At 45.6% G+C, this 14,285-nt stretch overlaps 1 protein-coding gene across 1 annotated transcript in view; it reads left to right on the top strand.

Annotated features, from left to right (window-relative positions):
* Positions 1-3,056: 3,056 nt before the first annotated feature.
* DNAH5 (dynein axonemal heavy chain 5) overlaps positions 3,057-14,285 on the top strand; it is a 330,796-nt gene continuing 319,567 nt past the window's right edge. The window contains exon 1 of the mRNA XM_086361232.1: positions 3,057-3,403. Coding sequence (XP_086217358.1) covers positions 3,392-3,403 — 12 coding nt within the window. The 5' untranslated portion in view covers positions 3,057-3,391. The remainder of the gene's footprint in view (positions 3,404-14,285) is intronic.

The raw sequence follows: 14,285 nt of genomic DNA, 5'->3' as shown, positions 1-14,285 counted from the left end.
GCAGATTCAGGGCTTCCCTGGTGACTCAGACGGTAAAGAATCTGCTTACAATGTGAGAGACCTGGGTTCATTCCCTGGGTCAGGAGGATCCTCTGAAGAAGAGAACAGCTACCCACTCCAATATTCTTGCCTGGGGAATTCCATGGAAAGAAGAACCTGGTGAGCTACAGTCCACGAGACCACTGAGCGACTACCACCACAACCGCCGCCACTACCATGAACATATACAATCTTCTTCTTTCCATGGAGGTTCAGAGCGGGTCTTCCTAGAGTTTATAACCTAGGAAACAGTGTCAGACTTTATTTTTTTGGGCTCCAAAATCACTGCAGATGGTGACTGAAGCCATGAAATTAAAAGACGCTTACTCCTGGGAAGGAAAGTTATGACCAACCTAGGCAGCATATTAAAAAGCAGAGGCATTACTTTGCCAACAAAGGTTCGTCTAGTCAAGGCTATGGTTTTTCCAGTAGTCATGTATGGATGTGAGAGTTGGACCGTGAAGAAAGCTGAGCACCGAAGAATTGATGCTTTTGAACTGTGGTGTTGGAGAAGACTCTTGAGAGTCCCTTGGACTGCAAGGAGATCCAACCAGTCCATCCTAAAGGAGATCAGTCCTGGGTGTTCATTGGAAGGACTGATGCTGAAGGTGAAACTCCAATACTTTGGCCACATCATGTGAAGAGCTGACTCATTGGAAAAGACCCTGATGCTGGGAGGGATTGGGGACAGGAGGAGAAGGGGACGACAGAGGATGAGATGGCTGGATGGCATCACCGACTCGATGGACATGAGTGTGGGTGAACTCTGGGAGTTGGTGATGGACAGGGAGGCCTGGTGTGCTGCGATTCATGTGGTTGTAAAGAGTCGGACATGACAGAGCAACTGGACTGAACTGAACTGCTACTGCTGCTAAGTAACTTCAGTTGTGTCTGACTCTGTGTGACCCCATAGACAGCTCCCCACCTGGCTTCCCTGTCCCTGGTTTTCTCCAGGCAAAAACACTGGAGTGGGTTGCCATTTCCTTCTCCAATTTGTGAAAGTGAAAAGTGAAAGTGAAGTCTCTCAGTCGTGTCCAACCCTTAGCGACCCCATGGACTGCAGCCTACCAGGCTCCTCCGTCCATGGGATTTTCCAGGCAAGAGTACTGGAGTGGGGTGCCATTGCCTTCTCCGGAACTGAACTGTGAGCTGAACTATTTAATACAGTAGCTACCAGTTACATTAGCTAGTGAGCATTGGAAATGAGACTGGTCTGATTTGAAACATACTGTTTGTGTAAAAGTGAAAGTGTTAGTCTCTCTGTCATGTCCGACTGTTTGAGATTCCCCTGGACTGTAGCCCATCAGGCTCTTCTGTCCAAGGAATTCTCCAGACAAGAATACTGCAGTGGGTTGCCATTCCCTTCTTCAGGGGATCTTTCTGACCCAGGGATTGAACCTGGGTCTCCTGCATTGCAGGCAGATTTTTTACCATCTGAGTCACTGGGGAAGCCCCAGTGTTTGTGTAAAATACATGTAAAAATTTGAGAATGGGGGTTTCTCTGGTAGTCCAACAATTAAGAATCCACCTTGCAATGCACTGGACACCAGTTCAATCCCTGGTCTGGGAAGATCCCACATGCTTTTGGGCAACTAAGCCCTTGCGTCACAAGTACTGAGCCCATGAGCTGCAGCTATTGAAGTCCAAACACCCTAAAGCCCATGCTCTGAAACAAGAGAAGCCACTGCAATGAGAAGCCTGAACCCCACAACTGGAGTAACCTCAGCTCTCCACAACTAGTGAAGGAGCAACCAAGATCCAGTGCAGCCAATGAAAAAAAAATGAGGATACAGTATGATAAAAAGAATGTAAAATATCTCATGAATAACTGTTATGTTGATAATATGTTGAAATGTTTTGGATATATTGTTGAGTTGCTAAGTCACGTCCAACCCTTTGTGACCCCATGGACTGTAGCATGCCCTCCATCTTTCGCCATCTCCTGGAGTTTGCTCAAATTCATGTCCTTTGAGTCAGCAATGCCGTTGCAGAGAGAAGTCTATCCTGACACCTTGTTGACACTGTTCGACTTACTTTCCATTGGTTTTGTTATTCTAATCATACATAAGGGCCTGCCTCAGAGAATCCTGCCCCTCTGCCTGTTCAGGTACCTTTTTTCAGAACCCTGTCCACCTGTAGATGGCAGGAGAGAGGAAATTAACATCCTCCTGCCTGAAGCTTGCCATTCTAGGAGACACTTGTTAAGATTAAAAGGCCTTTTTACTCTGTTCCCTTACCCCCTCTCCCCAGTCTGTGATCCATAAAAGAATCGGCAGGCAGACTCCCGTAAGACGGTTATTTTGAGATGTTAGTCTGCCATCCTCTCTGTCAGCTGGCAGTGGATGGGCTGTCTGAACAGTCACATTCCTTGCCTCAACACCTCATCGCTTGGATTCAGAGGCCTCTGGATTGGCCTCTGTGTGGTCAGCAGAGCAAAGCTGGACTCGGTAACAATGCTACGGGGTAAATATTACTAAAACAATTTCACCTGATTCCTTTTACTTTTAAAAACATGGCTCCTAGAGGTATAAGCTGACAAATGTGGCAAACATATTTCTAATGGGCAGTCCTAGCCCCAAGGATTGAGGACAGTTTGCAGAGATGGAAATATTTTTATTTTTCTTTGTGAAGTCTTTTAGGGCAAAATTCTTGGAAACTTCATACATGTCAGTACAGGTGCTGTTCTGACAGGCAGACAGCATTTACCAAATTATCGTAGTCACCTCCAGGTTAAACATTTCCAGAGAATTCATTCCTAGGCTAAAGCATCAGCTGTGAAGTTACCTGACAAGGAAGCAACAAGGAACCACAGGACAAGGCAAGGCTGTGGGAAGCTGTGGGAATTAAAATGGAAACATACTAAGTCTCCTTTTGAATTCGTTTTTTCCTGAAGCTAGAAACAGAAAACTCAGCAGAGAAATTCAAAATGAGTGGACTTGGCTGATGCCAGAAGTAACCTTCGGATGAGAGCCAACAGAAACTTGATGGAAAGCAGCCAAAACACGGCATCTGGGGCTCGGAAGCCGAAAACTGAATTTCCTCTCTGGTGGGACCAGTGGCGAGAGCGCGGCAATGAAGTGCTCTGGACTTCGATGCCCTCTGGACTTCGACTTCCCGAGGAGCACCAGGAACCGGAGGAGGGATCTTGGTCCAGGCGGAGCAAAGCTCGTCGCCATGGCAACCACATGAGCCACAAACAGCCGGCCTAGCCCAGCAAGAAGCAACCCGAGCAGACGCCTAGGAACGGCGCGAGCTGGGGACAGCGGTAGAGGGGTGGGCAACAGAGCCCAGCACCGGTCAGCTGGGCCCCGACCCGTGGCGTGTCCCTGCCGGAGCACCAGAGCGCAGCGCCATGGACAAGCCGGTACTGTGCACTGTCCCTCCGCGCAGCTCCCACGCCTCCGCCCCGCCCCCGCCACGGCGCATGCGCGGCCTCGGAACTGCTGGGTGCTGGGGACTCCCCGGAGGCCACGCGGTCACGGGGAGAGGATGGGTGGGCTCATTTCCCGGCTTCAGATTCAGGCCGCGTGGCCTGAAGACGCTTTCATGAGCTTGTGGGGCTAGAGTTGCCGGTCTCTGAGTTTTGCTTGTTTCCCTCAGGAGGTTGTGGTGGTCGATCATGTTTAGCAGGGCGCGAGTAAAGTGCAGAAGCGCAGGTTCAGGGACCGCCTTTCTCATTTTATCATCAACCTGCTGCGGAAAGCCCACCCGTGGACCCAAGCAACCCATTGACCCAGAGCGAGCATCAGATATATCCAGGCGTGGCGGAGGCCGCTTTTGTGTGAAGTTTGTTGGCTGTTACTAGCTCTCGTTAGCCCTTGGGTTTGGACAAAAGCAAATGTTTAGTTCCCTTGGAGAGAGGGAGCCAGACGGTGTTCAAGGAAGCCCTGTTGGGTGGTTTCCTGGTGTCTTGTAATTTCGCCTCAGTACAGGGCAGTGGGGAGGGGGCTGGAAAGGAATTCTGCGCATTTAAATCAGGTTTCACTCCATTTGGCTTTGCTCTCTTAAATGAGTTTTATAGGGTGAAAAAAAAATTCGCCTACTTGTTTTTGCCTTTGTCTTCGAAAGTGATTCCTGCTCTTTGGAACTCAGGGAACGTCTAGGAGACTATAAAGCCTTTTCTGCAAACAAGAAACAGGGCACAGGGAGGGGCTTTTGTACCCAGGAGGGCCTCAGAGGGTCGCCATCAGTTTCAATATGGATTTCTGTGGTTACATTATACATTTTTTCATTTACACTAGCTATAGCTATGTTGGGCTTCCCTGGTGACTCAGATGGTAAAGAATCTGCCTGCAATGCAGGAGACCTGTTTTTCATCCCTGGGTGAGGAAAATCCCCTGGAGAAGGGAATGACTACCCACTTCAGTACTCTTGCCTCCATGTACAGTGGAGCCTGGCAGGCTATAGTCCATAGGGTGGTAAAGAGTTGACACGACTGAATGACTTTTACTAATACTGCTATAGCTGTATTACTATAGGAATATAGTATGCTAATCAATAAAATGTGCATCCTGTCATGATTTAATAAACATGAATTTAATACTGATTTAATTAAGAGCAATGTATACAGTTTATGTGGTTTCTGAGGTGGCTCAGTGGTAAAGAACCCACCTGCCAAAGCAGGAGATGCAAGAGGTGCAGATTCGATCCTTGGTTGGCTAAGATCCCCTGGAGAAGGGCATGGCAACCTACTCTAGTATTCTTGCCTGGAGAATCCCATGGACAGAGGAGCCTGGCGTCCCGCAGTCTATGGGGTCGCAGAGTCAGATATGGTGAGTGGCTGAGCACGCATACACATACATATGGTTTATGTGTATGATACTTCAACAGTTTCCTTCCCTCTGTAGATATTTACCTTTTACAAACTTTTATTTTTGTGAGCATCTTGCCATGATAGATTCATATTATTGCTCTTATTTTCATGTAACTTATATGCCATAAATATTTGGAATTTCCAAAATGTCTGTTGCATTTCATTAAGACAAATACCTGTTAATTCACTTAATCTTTTTAGTGACTCTTCCTCATTTTCTGTCCAGGAAAATAGAGACCCTGAAATGACAGATGGCATTGCAACTGCTAATGCCAATAAACCAATGATATTTTTGTATATCTTAATTTAAACTTCATATATTCTATAATCTTACATAAGTTTATCAAGTTTTATCTCTGTAGGGATATAAAAATATGGCTCTTAGTCTAAAGCCATACTGTTTTATGTTTTATTAATTATGCTCACTTTAAGATTGAAAAATGTAGGCTACTAATGCAATATATATATATATATGTGCTAAGTTGCTTCAGTTGTGTCCGACTTTTTGCGATCCTATGGACTGTAGCCCACCAGGCTCTGCTGTCCGTGGGATTCTCCAGGCAAGAATACTGGAGTGGATTGCCATTTCCTTCTCCAGGGGATCTTCCTGACCCAGGGATTGAACTCCTGTTCCCTGATAGCCCAGTTGATAAAGAATCCACCTGTAATGCAGGAGACCTGGGTTAGATCCCTGGGTTGGGAAGATCCCCTTGAGAAGGGGAAGGCTACCCACTCCAGTAGTCTGGCCTGGAGCATTCCATGGACTGTATAGTCCACGAGGTCGCAGAGTCAGACGTGACTTTCACTTTCACTTTCTTTCTTATGTCTACTGCATTGGCAGACGGGTTCTTTACCACTATATTTAAGTTATATGGTTAAGTAAAATGCAAACATACATATATATATATATATATATACACACACACACATACACATACACACACTCTCTGATGGCTTTCAGCGGAGAGTTTTTAAAGGCAGTGTTTGGGATGAAGGCTGCAGCTCATGGACTTTCTTCTGATTGGTTGGTGGTGAGGTAACATGGTGATGTTTAGGATATCTTAGTCATCAGCTGTCTGATTCCAGCCAGTCTGGTGTCTAGAGCACGTAGTCAGCATGCAGTCACCATCCTCCACCTGTGGGTGGGGGGCTCTTAGTGTCTGCAAAGATGTGCTCGGATGGTTATACGTATCCCTTGAGGAGGAACAGGACTCTTTTGAAGCTATCATTACTTTTCTTGCTTGACTGCTTTTCCTTTGTTTCTGCATTCCCTCTGTTCTCTAATTAGTAACTGCTTAAGCCTGCTCTTTGGAACTCAGAAGGCCTAGGAGACCAAAGCTTTTTCTACAAACAAGAGATGAGGGACACGGAGAGGCTTTTGTACCCAGAGGGGTACAAAGATCCTGCTCAGTTTCAGTGTGGATTTCTGTGGTTATATTATTTAGGAAAAATAGAAGCAAATGGACACTGAGACATAATAAATTGTCACAGCTGGGAAATGTGACCTCTATGGAGCTCTCAATTCCCTGGGGATGGTCAAGGATGCTGTTCTTCTCCTTTGTCCGAGGTCAGTAAAGCATTAGAGAAAGGCTGCTATGAATACGGTTATTTCGAGGAATTGGTTCCTGCTGCGTGAGAAATGTCAGGAGGAAGTTCACCTGTTACATTTTCTCCTTTCATCAGGCTGAGCTCTTTCCTGGCACTGAGCACTGTGGCTGTTTATTTATACCTCTCTGCTGTTTGCATTCAGCTTCACTCTTTGTAGCCTTACTTATAGCAAATAGACCCAAAAGGGTGGAACGACTGCTCACTCCTTACTTTGTTTATGAATAAAAACCGAGAGCTTCAACGCCAGAGTAAATTGCCTCCCAGGGGTATTTTGGTTTCCCAGGCTATTGGATGAGGCTCCTAGGAGGAGTTTAGCATTCAGGATGTTGCTTGGATATGTGTGACCCCACCCTCAGGGCCAGGCCCACTCCACTGCCAAGTCCCACGGGTGGTTTGTTGGTTGGAATCTGAATGAATGCTTTCTTGCCGATTTAACTCATGCTTGAGGCTGGGGTAGGAAAGATGAAATTAGAGGATACTTTAGCAGTTTGGTTCGATTAAAAAAACACTTATTAAAGTGCCTACTTTGTTTGCAGGCCTGTGGAAGGGCTCTGGGGAGGAGTATGAGTTGCTTTTCTTTTCTGCCAGGCTTTCCTGATGGCTCAGTGGTGAAGAATCTGCCTGCAATGCAGGAGATGCGGGTTCAATCCCAGAATCAGGAAGATCCCCTGGAGGAGACAATGGCAACCCTCTCCAGTATTCTTGCCTGAAAAACCCCATGGACAGAGGAGCCTGGTGGGCTACAGTCCAGAGTGTCGCAACGTGACTGAGCACACGTGCACACACATTCTTTTCGGCCTCCGTTTTTCTTTCCCTCCCTCGCTTTCTTCATTTCTTCTTGCTTTTCTCTTCCTTCCTTCATGTCTCCCTCCCCCTCCCTCCTTTTCTTTCCCCCTCCTGCAGCATGATGGTTGGATGGCATCGACTCAGAGGACATGAGTTTGAGCAAGCTCTGGGAGATGGTGAAGGACAGGGAAGCCCAGCGTGCTGCAGTCGTGGGGTCACAAAGAGTCGGACACGACTGAGCGACTGAACAACAACAATATATATTATGTGGTTTCTTGCAGATGCTTTTTTCAAGTTTTCCTTGAGGATTTTGAAGATCCCCTAACACTCACTACACAATTAATGATTACTCTCCCTGTTTCTTTGGGGACTGGATGAGATGTGCAGATTGTGACCACTGCTTACTGGTTTTGAGTAATGCAGATAAGTGGCTTGGGCTTGTCTTGCAGGAGGTGGATCATACATATTGAGGAAGGGAGAGCAAGCATGGGATGCTCGTCAGATTCCTGACAAAGTTTCCGCCTGCCAGACGTCATGCTATTTTAATAAGTCCATGTAGTGAAAGCCTGTCATTGTTCCTACCCCAGGTGGGTAGTAGAATTATGATTCGGTTCCCATGGGCCAACATTTCCACCCCAGGAGAGTTACTGTGAATAGTCAGAATTCTTTCTTTCTTGACGCAGCCGCCTGGTTGGGCCAATAGCATGTGGGATGTGGGCAACCCACCCTCACCCACCTCATACCCATCACGAAGGGAGTGGTCGTGGACTTCCTTGGACTGCTTGGACTTCAGAAAAAATAAAGAATCTTACTCTTGGAGGGCTGAAAGCTCGGTGGGCCACTTCCGATCATTGTTTAGCTTATTCAGGGTAAAGAATAAAAGGATTTGTGATCCATTGGTGTCCTGAAGTGTCCATGTTATTGCTCATTACAAAGAAGCAAAGCAAGGCTTAGCCCAGAGCAAGCAGTCACCTCAGACTCCGGCAACCCTCCCCAAAGAGGGTCAAGTGTCAGGGGCTGTGTTGGGGACTCAGGGGACATCTTGGAAGAAAGGTGGCTGCTGCCATTCAGATAAGGACCAGCTGGGCCAGGAGGAACCTTGACCTGGATTTGACATCCGTATTTTACAGCAAACAATGTTGAGATGGACACTGAGCAGCAATATTAGAAGTGTTTCCTTTCAGATGAGTGTGGAAACTCTGGAAAGTTGGAGGTTATGCTGATTGTCATTGCTGCTCTTGAGGTCACTCCAAACTTACTAGCTTAAAGTAGCACCAGCTACTGTACTATCTTGTCTAGTTTCTGTGGGTCAGGAGCCCAGGAATGGGCTTAGCTGGGGGGTTTTCATTAGCGGCTGGAGGAGCGAGGATTGGACAGGCATCTCCCTTTTCCTCTTCCTGTGTCTCACATCAGACTCGACTGGTCTGAGACACGGCTCCATGTGGTTGGTCTCTATGAATAGGCTTCCTCACAGCAAGGTGATCTCAGGGCAATTGACTGCTTTCATGATGGCCGAGAGCCTCCACAGAGAGAATTCCAGAGAAGAAGGCAGAAGTTGCCTCATCTTTATTACCTAAATGCAGGGATATAGCAAAGTGCTAGCACAAGAATATTTTGCTACATGTCTCTGCCAAGCATTCCTTCTGCTGTGTCCACTTGGCCAGACTCATGACCTAAAGGTTCAAGGCTGGGGTCATGTTCAATGTAAAAGTGTCCTGTGGTGCGCTTCATGGAAAGAGGGGCTCCATAGAGGAGAGACTCAGTTTGAAATGGATGAGCCAGAAGCTGGCTACGGAAAACTTTTAATCACCAGATATGTCCGAAGTGGAGCACTGGTTTCTCATCACTGTCTACTGAAAAATGGAAATTCTGTTCTGTCATGACTGCTCTTGATAATGTAATAATATAATTGTAAACACACTATACATTTTCTTCCTTTAGGAAAGAAGTTGTGCAAAATAGATTTGATCAAAATCCTTGTGTTTGTAGGACCCAAACCTGTAAACAGTAAATCGCCAATACCTCTGTCTGGGGAACTTGCGTGTTGTGAGCATACGATCTCTTCATCATAAAAGACAAATCGCATTCAGTCCTGCTGAAGGAAGGTCTAAATTATCTTTGTATTCACTCTACAGACAACATTGCAAAGTTGTAAGGAGATCAAAGAGTTTTCAGCCAAAACTGTATCTATCTATATTTCTGTATATATCTATTTTGACATAAAAGTTTTCTAGGAAATTAATACAAATATTCTGTTATTTATTTCCTCGCTTTTGTGTTACCAGCCTTAAGCAATTCGTAATTTGTTATATTTTATTTGTTATTTCTACCTAAATATTTGCTTTAATGCCTAATTTTGTGTTTCTAACTCTCTTTCTTAATGTGGGATGCCCAATTTGCTTAAACCTGGTGGCTCAGATGGTAAAGAATCTGTCTCCAATGTGGGAGACATGGGTTTGATCCCTGGATCGGGAAGGTCTTCTGAAGGGAATGACTACCCATTCCAGTATTACCTGGAAAATCCCATGGACAGAGGATCCTGGAGGGCAGGCTACAGTTCATGGGGTCACAAACAGTTGGACATGACTGAGTGACTCTTTTATTGATTCAACTCTTTTATTATTCAACTCTTTTATTAATGTGAGGCCCCCAATTTGCATAAACCTCAGGCCCCACTAAATCAAGATCCACTCCACTTTGGCCTAAGTAAGTGCTAAATGGTTTATGTGGGAGCTCTTGGCTCTAGTGGGAGGATGGGAAGGGAGAAGGGGTGAAGGGGTGGAAGGAAGGAGCTAAAGAATAATTTTGCCTTTGTCCCGGTTTTCCCATGGACTGGCTTTGGTGGTGGGGTCCCAGACATCCTGTTAAATGCCTGCCACAGATGCTGTGCTTTACAAGGCATCATGGGGGATATAAAAGAAACTGAAAGCACATGTCTTCATTCTCAAAAAGGTTTAACCATCTCATTGGGAAGACACGCATGTCAAACTGCTGGAAATCCTAAACAGGTTAAAATGAAAACCGATTCAGCACAAAACACACATGGTTATGGTGGCATGAATAACACAGGGAAATCAGTGTGGGGCAAAGCCTCAAACTGGCCTCCTCAGAGGATGAGATTGTTGGATGGCATCACCGACTCTATGGACATGAATTTGAGCAAACTCCAGAAGTTGGTGTTGGACAGGGAAGCCTGGAGTCCTGCAGTACAGGGGGTCGCAAAGAGTCGGACATGACTGAGTGACTGAACTGAACTGAAACTCTGTGTAATCTCTATTTTGTTACCTTTACAACTGATAACAGAGTGGGTGGAATATTTGACATTCTTTTTGCCAAGAAAGTTAATCTCAGAACCCTTGGGTATCCAGCATCCTTTTCCCAGACTTGTGGAGACCTTTCTAGACCTTTTTAAGTTCCTACTTAAAAATGAAAAGTCCCTCCCAAGTCCCTTCATGTACCTTGAAAATATGTTCCACCTGCTTAAGGAGAAATTTTAGAGAGAGTAATAAAAACAGAGCAGATTTAACTTCTTTCTGGACCTGTTGTAGCATCTGCATCATGGTTATATTTGTTCATTAACTTCATCATGAATATTCATTGGAAGGACTGATGCTGAAGCTTCAATACTTATGGCCACCTGATGCAAACAGCTGACTCATTGGAAGAGACCCTGGTGCTGGGAAAGATTGAAGGCAAAAGGAGAATAGGGTGGCAGAGGCTGAGATGGTTAGATAGCATCACTAACTCAGAGGATATGAGTTTGAGCAGACTCTTGGAGATAGTGAAGGACAGGGGAGCTTGGTGTGCTGCAGTCTGTGGGGTTGCTAAGAGTTGGACATGACTTAGCGACTGAGCAACAGCAACTTCATCGTGACTTTGGGACCTGGTTTGATCTGCGTTAGAATTTTAGATCCTCCATTTTAAAGCTGAGCAAGTGTAGACAGGCACTGCTGAGGGAAAAAGTGGGCATCCACTGGCCCTTCACTGGAGACCTTGATCATATCTTGTGTTTGTGACTCCCCACTGCTCTCTCATTGGCTTATATATGCTTTAAGGGTGTTAATGAATAACAGAAATAGATTTCCACTTCCCAAAAAAGAGCTCTGATGTTTCTGGGATAGTTAAGACATCCAAGGAAGTAAGTGGGTCATTATCTAGTGGCGCCTGAGTGATGGTTGGTTTAGGAGAGGCTGGTTAAGTTCCACCCTGGGAGTTTTAGCTCTTTTGGTAACTGTGTGTTCATATATGGCCAGGGATCTAATATTTTAAATTTACCATAAAGATTTAAAAATGGCTAGTGATGTATTCTTGCCTTCTTGATCTCCCTTTCGTATTGGGGAATAACATTACGTGGCCCTGAAATACCATTAACTTGGCATTTCTTTATGAAGCGTGTCACAGAAGCCAGCTCCATTACAAGGGGATCTCCCCAAATATAGAGAGGTATTCTTGCAGTGGAATTTCTTCAGAATAGATGTTTAAAGGCAAATTTGTAGGCCACTGGCACCAAAGTGAAATAAAACAGGACTTAGGCCATCACCAGTGAATGCATAAATATAAAGATATTAGGTTAAAATATTCATCTGTTTTGGACAAAGGCTTAAGAGCAATGAATGATAGGTGCAAATGATCTATTAAAAACAGTGATGCAAAAATTCTGAAAAGAGATATCATGGGTTTTCCTTCATCCTTACCTTGATCTCCATCCTCCTCTGGATTTCTTAAATGTGCAATTTTGTGGGTAATCTGGGAATTGGGTAGGTTTTTCTTTCCTTTTTTTTTTTTTTTTTGTGGCCATGCCATGTGGCTTCCGGGATCTTAGTTCCCTGACCAAGGATTGAACCCATGCCCCCAGCAGTGGAAGTGCAGAGCCCTAACCACTGGACTGCTAGGGAAGTCTCTGGGTGGATTTTTTTTTTTTTGATAGGGTCTGCTGGACTTGGTGGCAGCTTCCCTCGTAGCTCAGTTGGTAAAGAATCTGCCTGCAATGCAGGAGACCTGGGTTCAATCCCTGCATTGGGAAGATCCCCGTGGAAAAGGAAATGGAAACTTACTCCAGTATTCTTGCCTGGAGAATCCCATGGACAGAGGAGCCTAGTGGGCTACGGTCCATGGGGTTGCAAGAGTCAGACATGACTTAGTGACTAAACCAGCAAAAATTCTGGACATGGTGGGAGTAGTGTGTCTGTTGGGGGCTGGGAGGTAGACAGTCATCCTGTGCAGATCATTTGGGTTTTGGGAATTCGAGGCTCTTCCCAGCTACTCAGTTTAGCTCAGCAATTTCTGTTCCTGCGGCTCAAGTAACAACTACCACCCAGTCAATCTTTGGTGGGTCAGACCAGGCACACCATTGGTTCTGTGAAGTGGAGTCGAGAGGCCCTTTGAACGAGTCTCTGAAAACCATTTAATCCTTGACTGTTGAAAAAAATACCTGCTTCCTGGGAGCCAGGTACCTGGATGAGCTAATGGGGTGAATGTCATTGGTCGCATTCCTCGGGGATTTATGACATGACTTTGTTGATTTGGGGGCTTGGGTCTTCACCCACACAGCACTTGCTTTATTTATATTAAGATTATTGTTAACAAAGTCTGTTAATTCCTGCTGTGTGTACTGAAGGATATTGCGGTGAAAGAAAGGATTCTCTCAAGTGCTTGTTACATATGACACTCAGACTTCTTTACCACATTTAATCCTGGCCGTGTGTTTTAAGAGGTCAAGACACATTCCCCACCTCTGCAGATGATGTTTGCCTTGAAGTCCGCACCTAGGGGCAGAGGACAAGAACGAGATAGTTCTCTTCTTGTTTTTAGACTGTGTGAGTTTCAACATATGGGTGTGACCCCCTCCTCGACGTGTCAACCACAGTAGTAGAAAAATGAGAGATTTCCCTGGTGGTCTGGTGGTTAAGACTCCACGCTCCCAAGGCAGGGGACCTGGGTTCGATCCTTGGTCAGGGAACTAGATTCCTACATGCTACTGCTAAAGATCCTGAGTTCTGCAACTAAAACCCAGTGAGGCCAAATAAATAAATAAATATTTAAAAACATACCCTCCCCCCAGATTTTATTTAAAAAAAAGGAAGAAAGAAAGAAAAAGAGCTCCCCCACCACGTCCATCTCTTTTCTGTCTTCACTGCTCTTGTCACCTCTCTCTCCTGTTTCTTCCCCTCCACTTCCTCTTCTCCCCCTTTCCTTCCTCTCCCTGAAACCCCACCTGAGTCCTTGGGTCTGGTCACCCCGAAAAGCATGCATCCAGGAAAGGGAGCCATTCGGGTGGACACCTTCTCTCCTTACACAGAGTCACACAGAGCAGCCGGCTGCCCACCTGGCTGTTTGGTGTTAGCAGCAGAAAGATATCATTGGTTCATTTCCAGCCCTTGGTCTTGAAGAAGACAGACATAGAATAAAAGTTCATATTAAGGTACTTTCAGCTTAGACTTCCCCAGTGGCTCAGCGGGTAAAGGATCCGCCTGCAATGCAGGAGACACAAGAGAGGCAGGTTCGATCCCTGGGTCGGGGAAGATCCCCTGGGAGAGGAAATGCCAATCCACTCAAGTATTCTTGCCTGGAGAATTCCATGGACGGAGAAGCCTGGTGGGCTACAGTCCAAGGGGTCACAGAGTCAGACATGACTGGCTAAGCACACAGCACACACATACTTTCTGCTTGGGTGTTACGCCTTTTCCCCTGTTTTACTAGTTTTTTTTTTTTTTTTTTTAACTTGGTTCAAAAAAAAACCAAACAGATGACTTTCGTGCTGGTCACGTTGAGGCATGCTCTGGAGAGGCAAAGTCCAGACTTGTCCAGGGCAGAGAGGTAAATCCAGCCCTTCGAAATGGATTGTGCTCTAAGAGGGGAGCTGTAGCACCAAGTATTCAGGGGGTGAGTGGGGGGGAAGAAGAGCCTCTTATTTAAGCCAGTTTTGTTTGCATGATTCTGGATTCCTGCAGTTAATTTATTAGGGATTAGCCAATTCAATGTTTGTTACCTATTTTTTTTTCAGTTTACATTTTCTCTTTGCCTTTTAAAAAACCAAATT

The sequence above is a fragment of the Bos grunniens genome, chromosome 20, assembly GCF_055505025.1.
Source record: "Bos grunniens cultivar Pamir isolate PY7600 chromosome 20, Bosgru_T2T1.0, whole genome shotgun sequence".
Lineage (NCBI taxonomy): Eukaryota > Metazoa > Chordata > Mammalia > Artiodactyla > Bovidae > Bos > Bos grunniens.
Note: the sequence above shows the minus strand (reverse complement) of the source record. Positions and strands in the feature narration are given on the sequence as shown.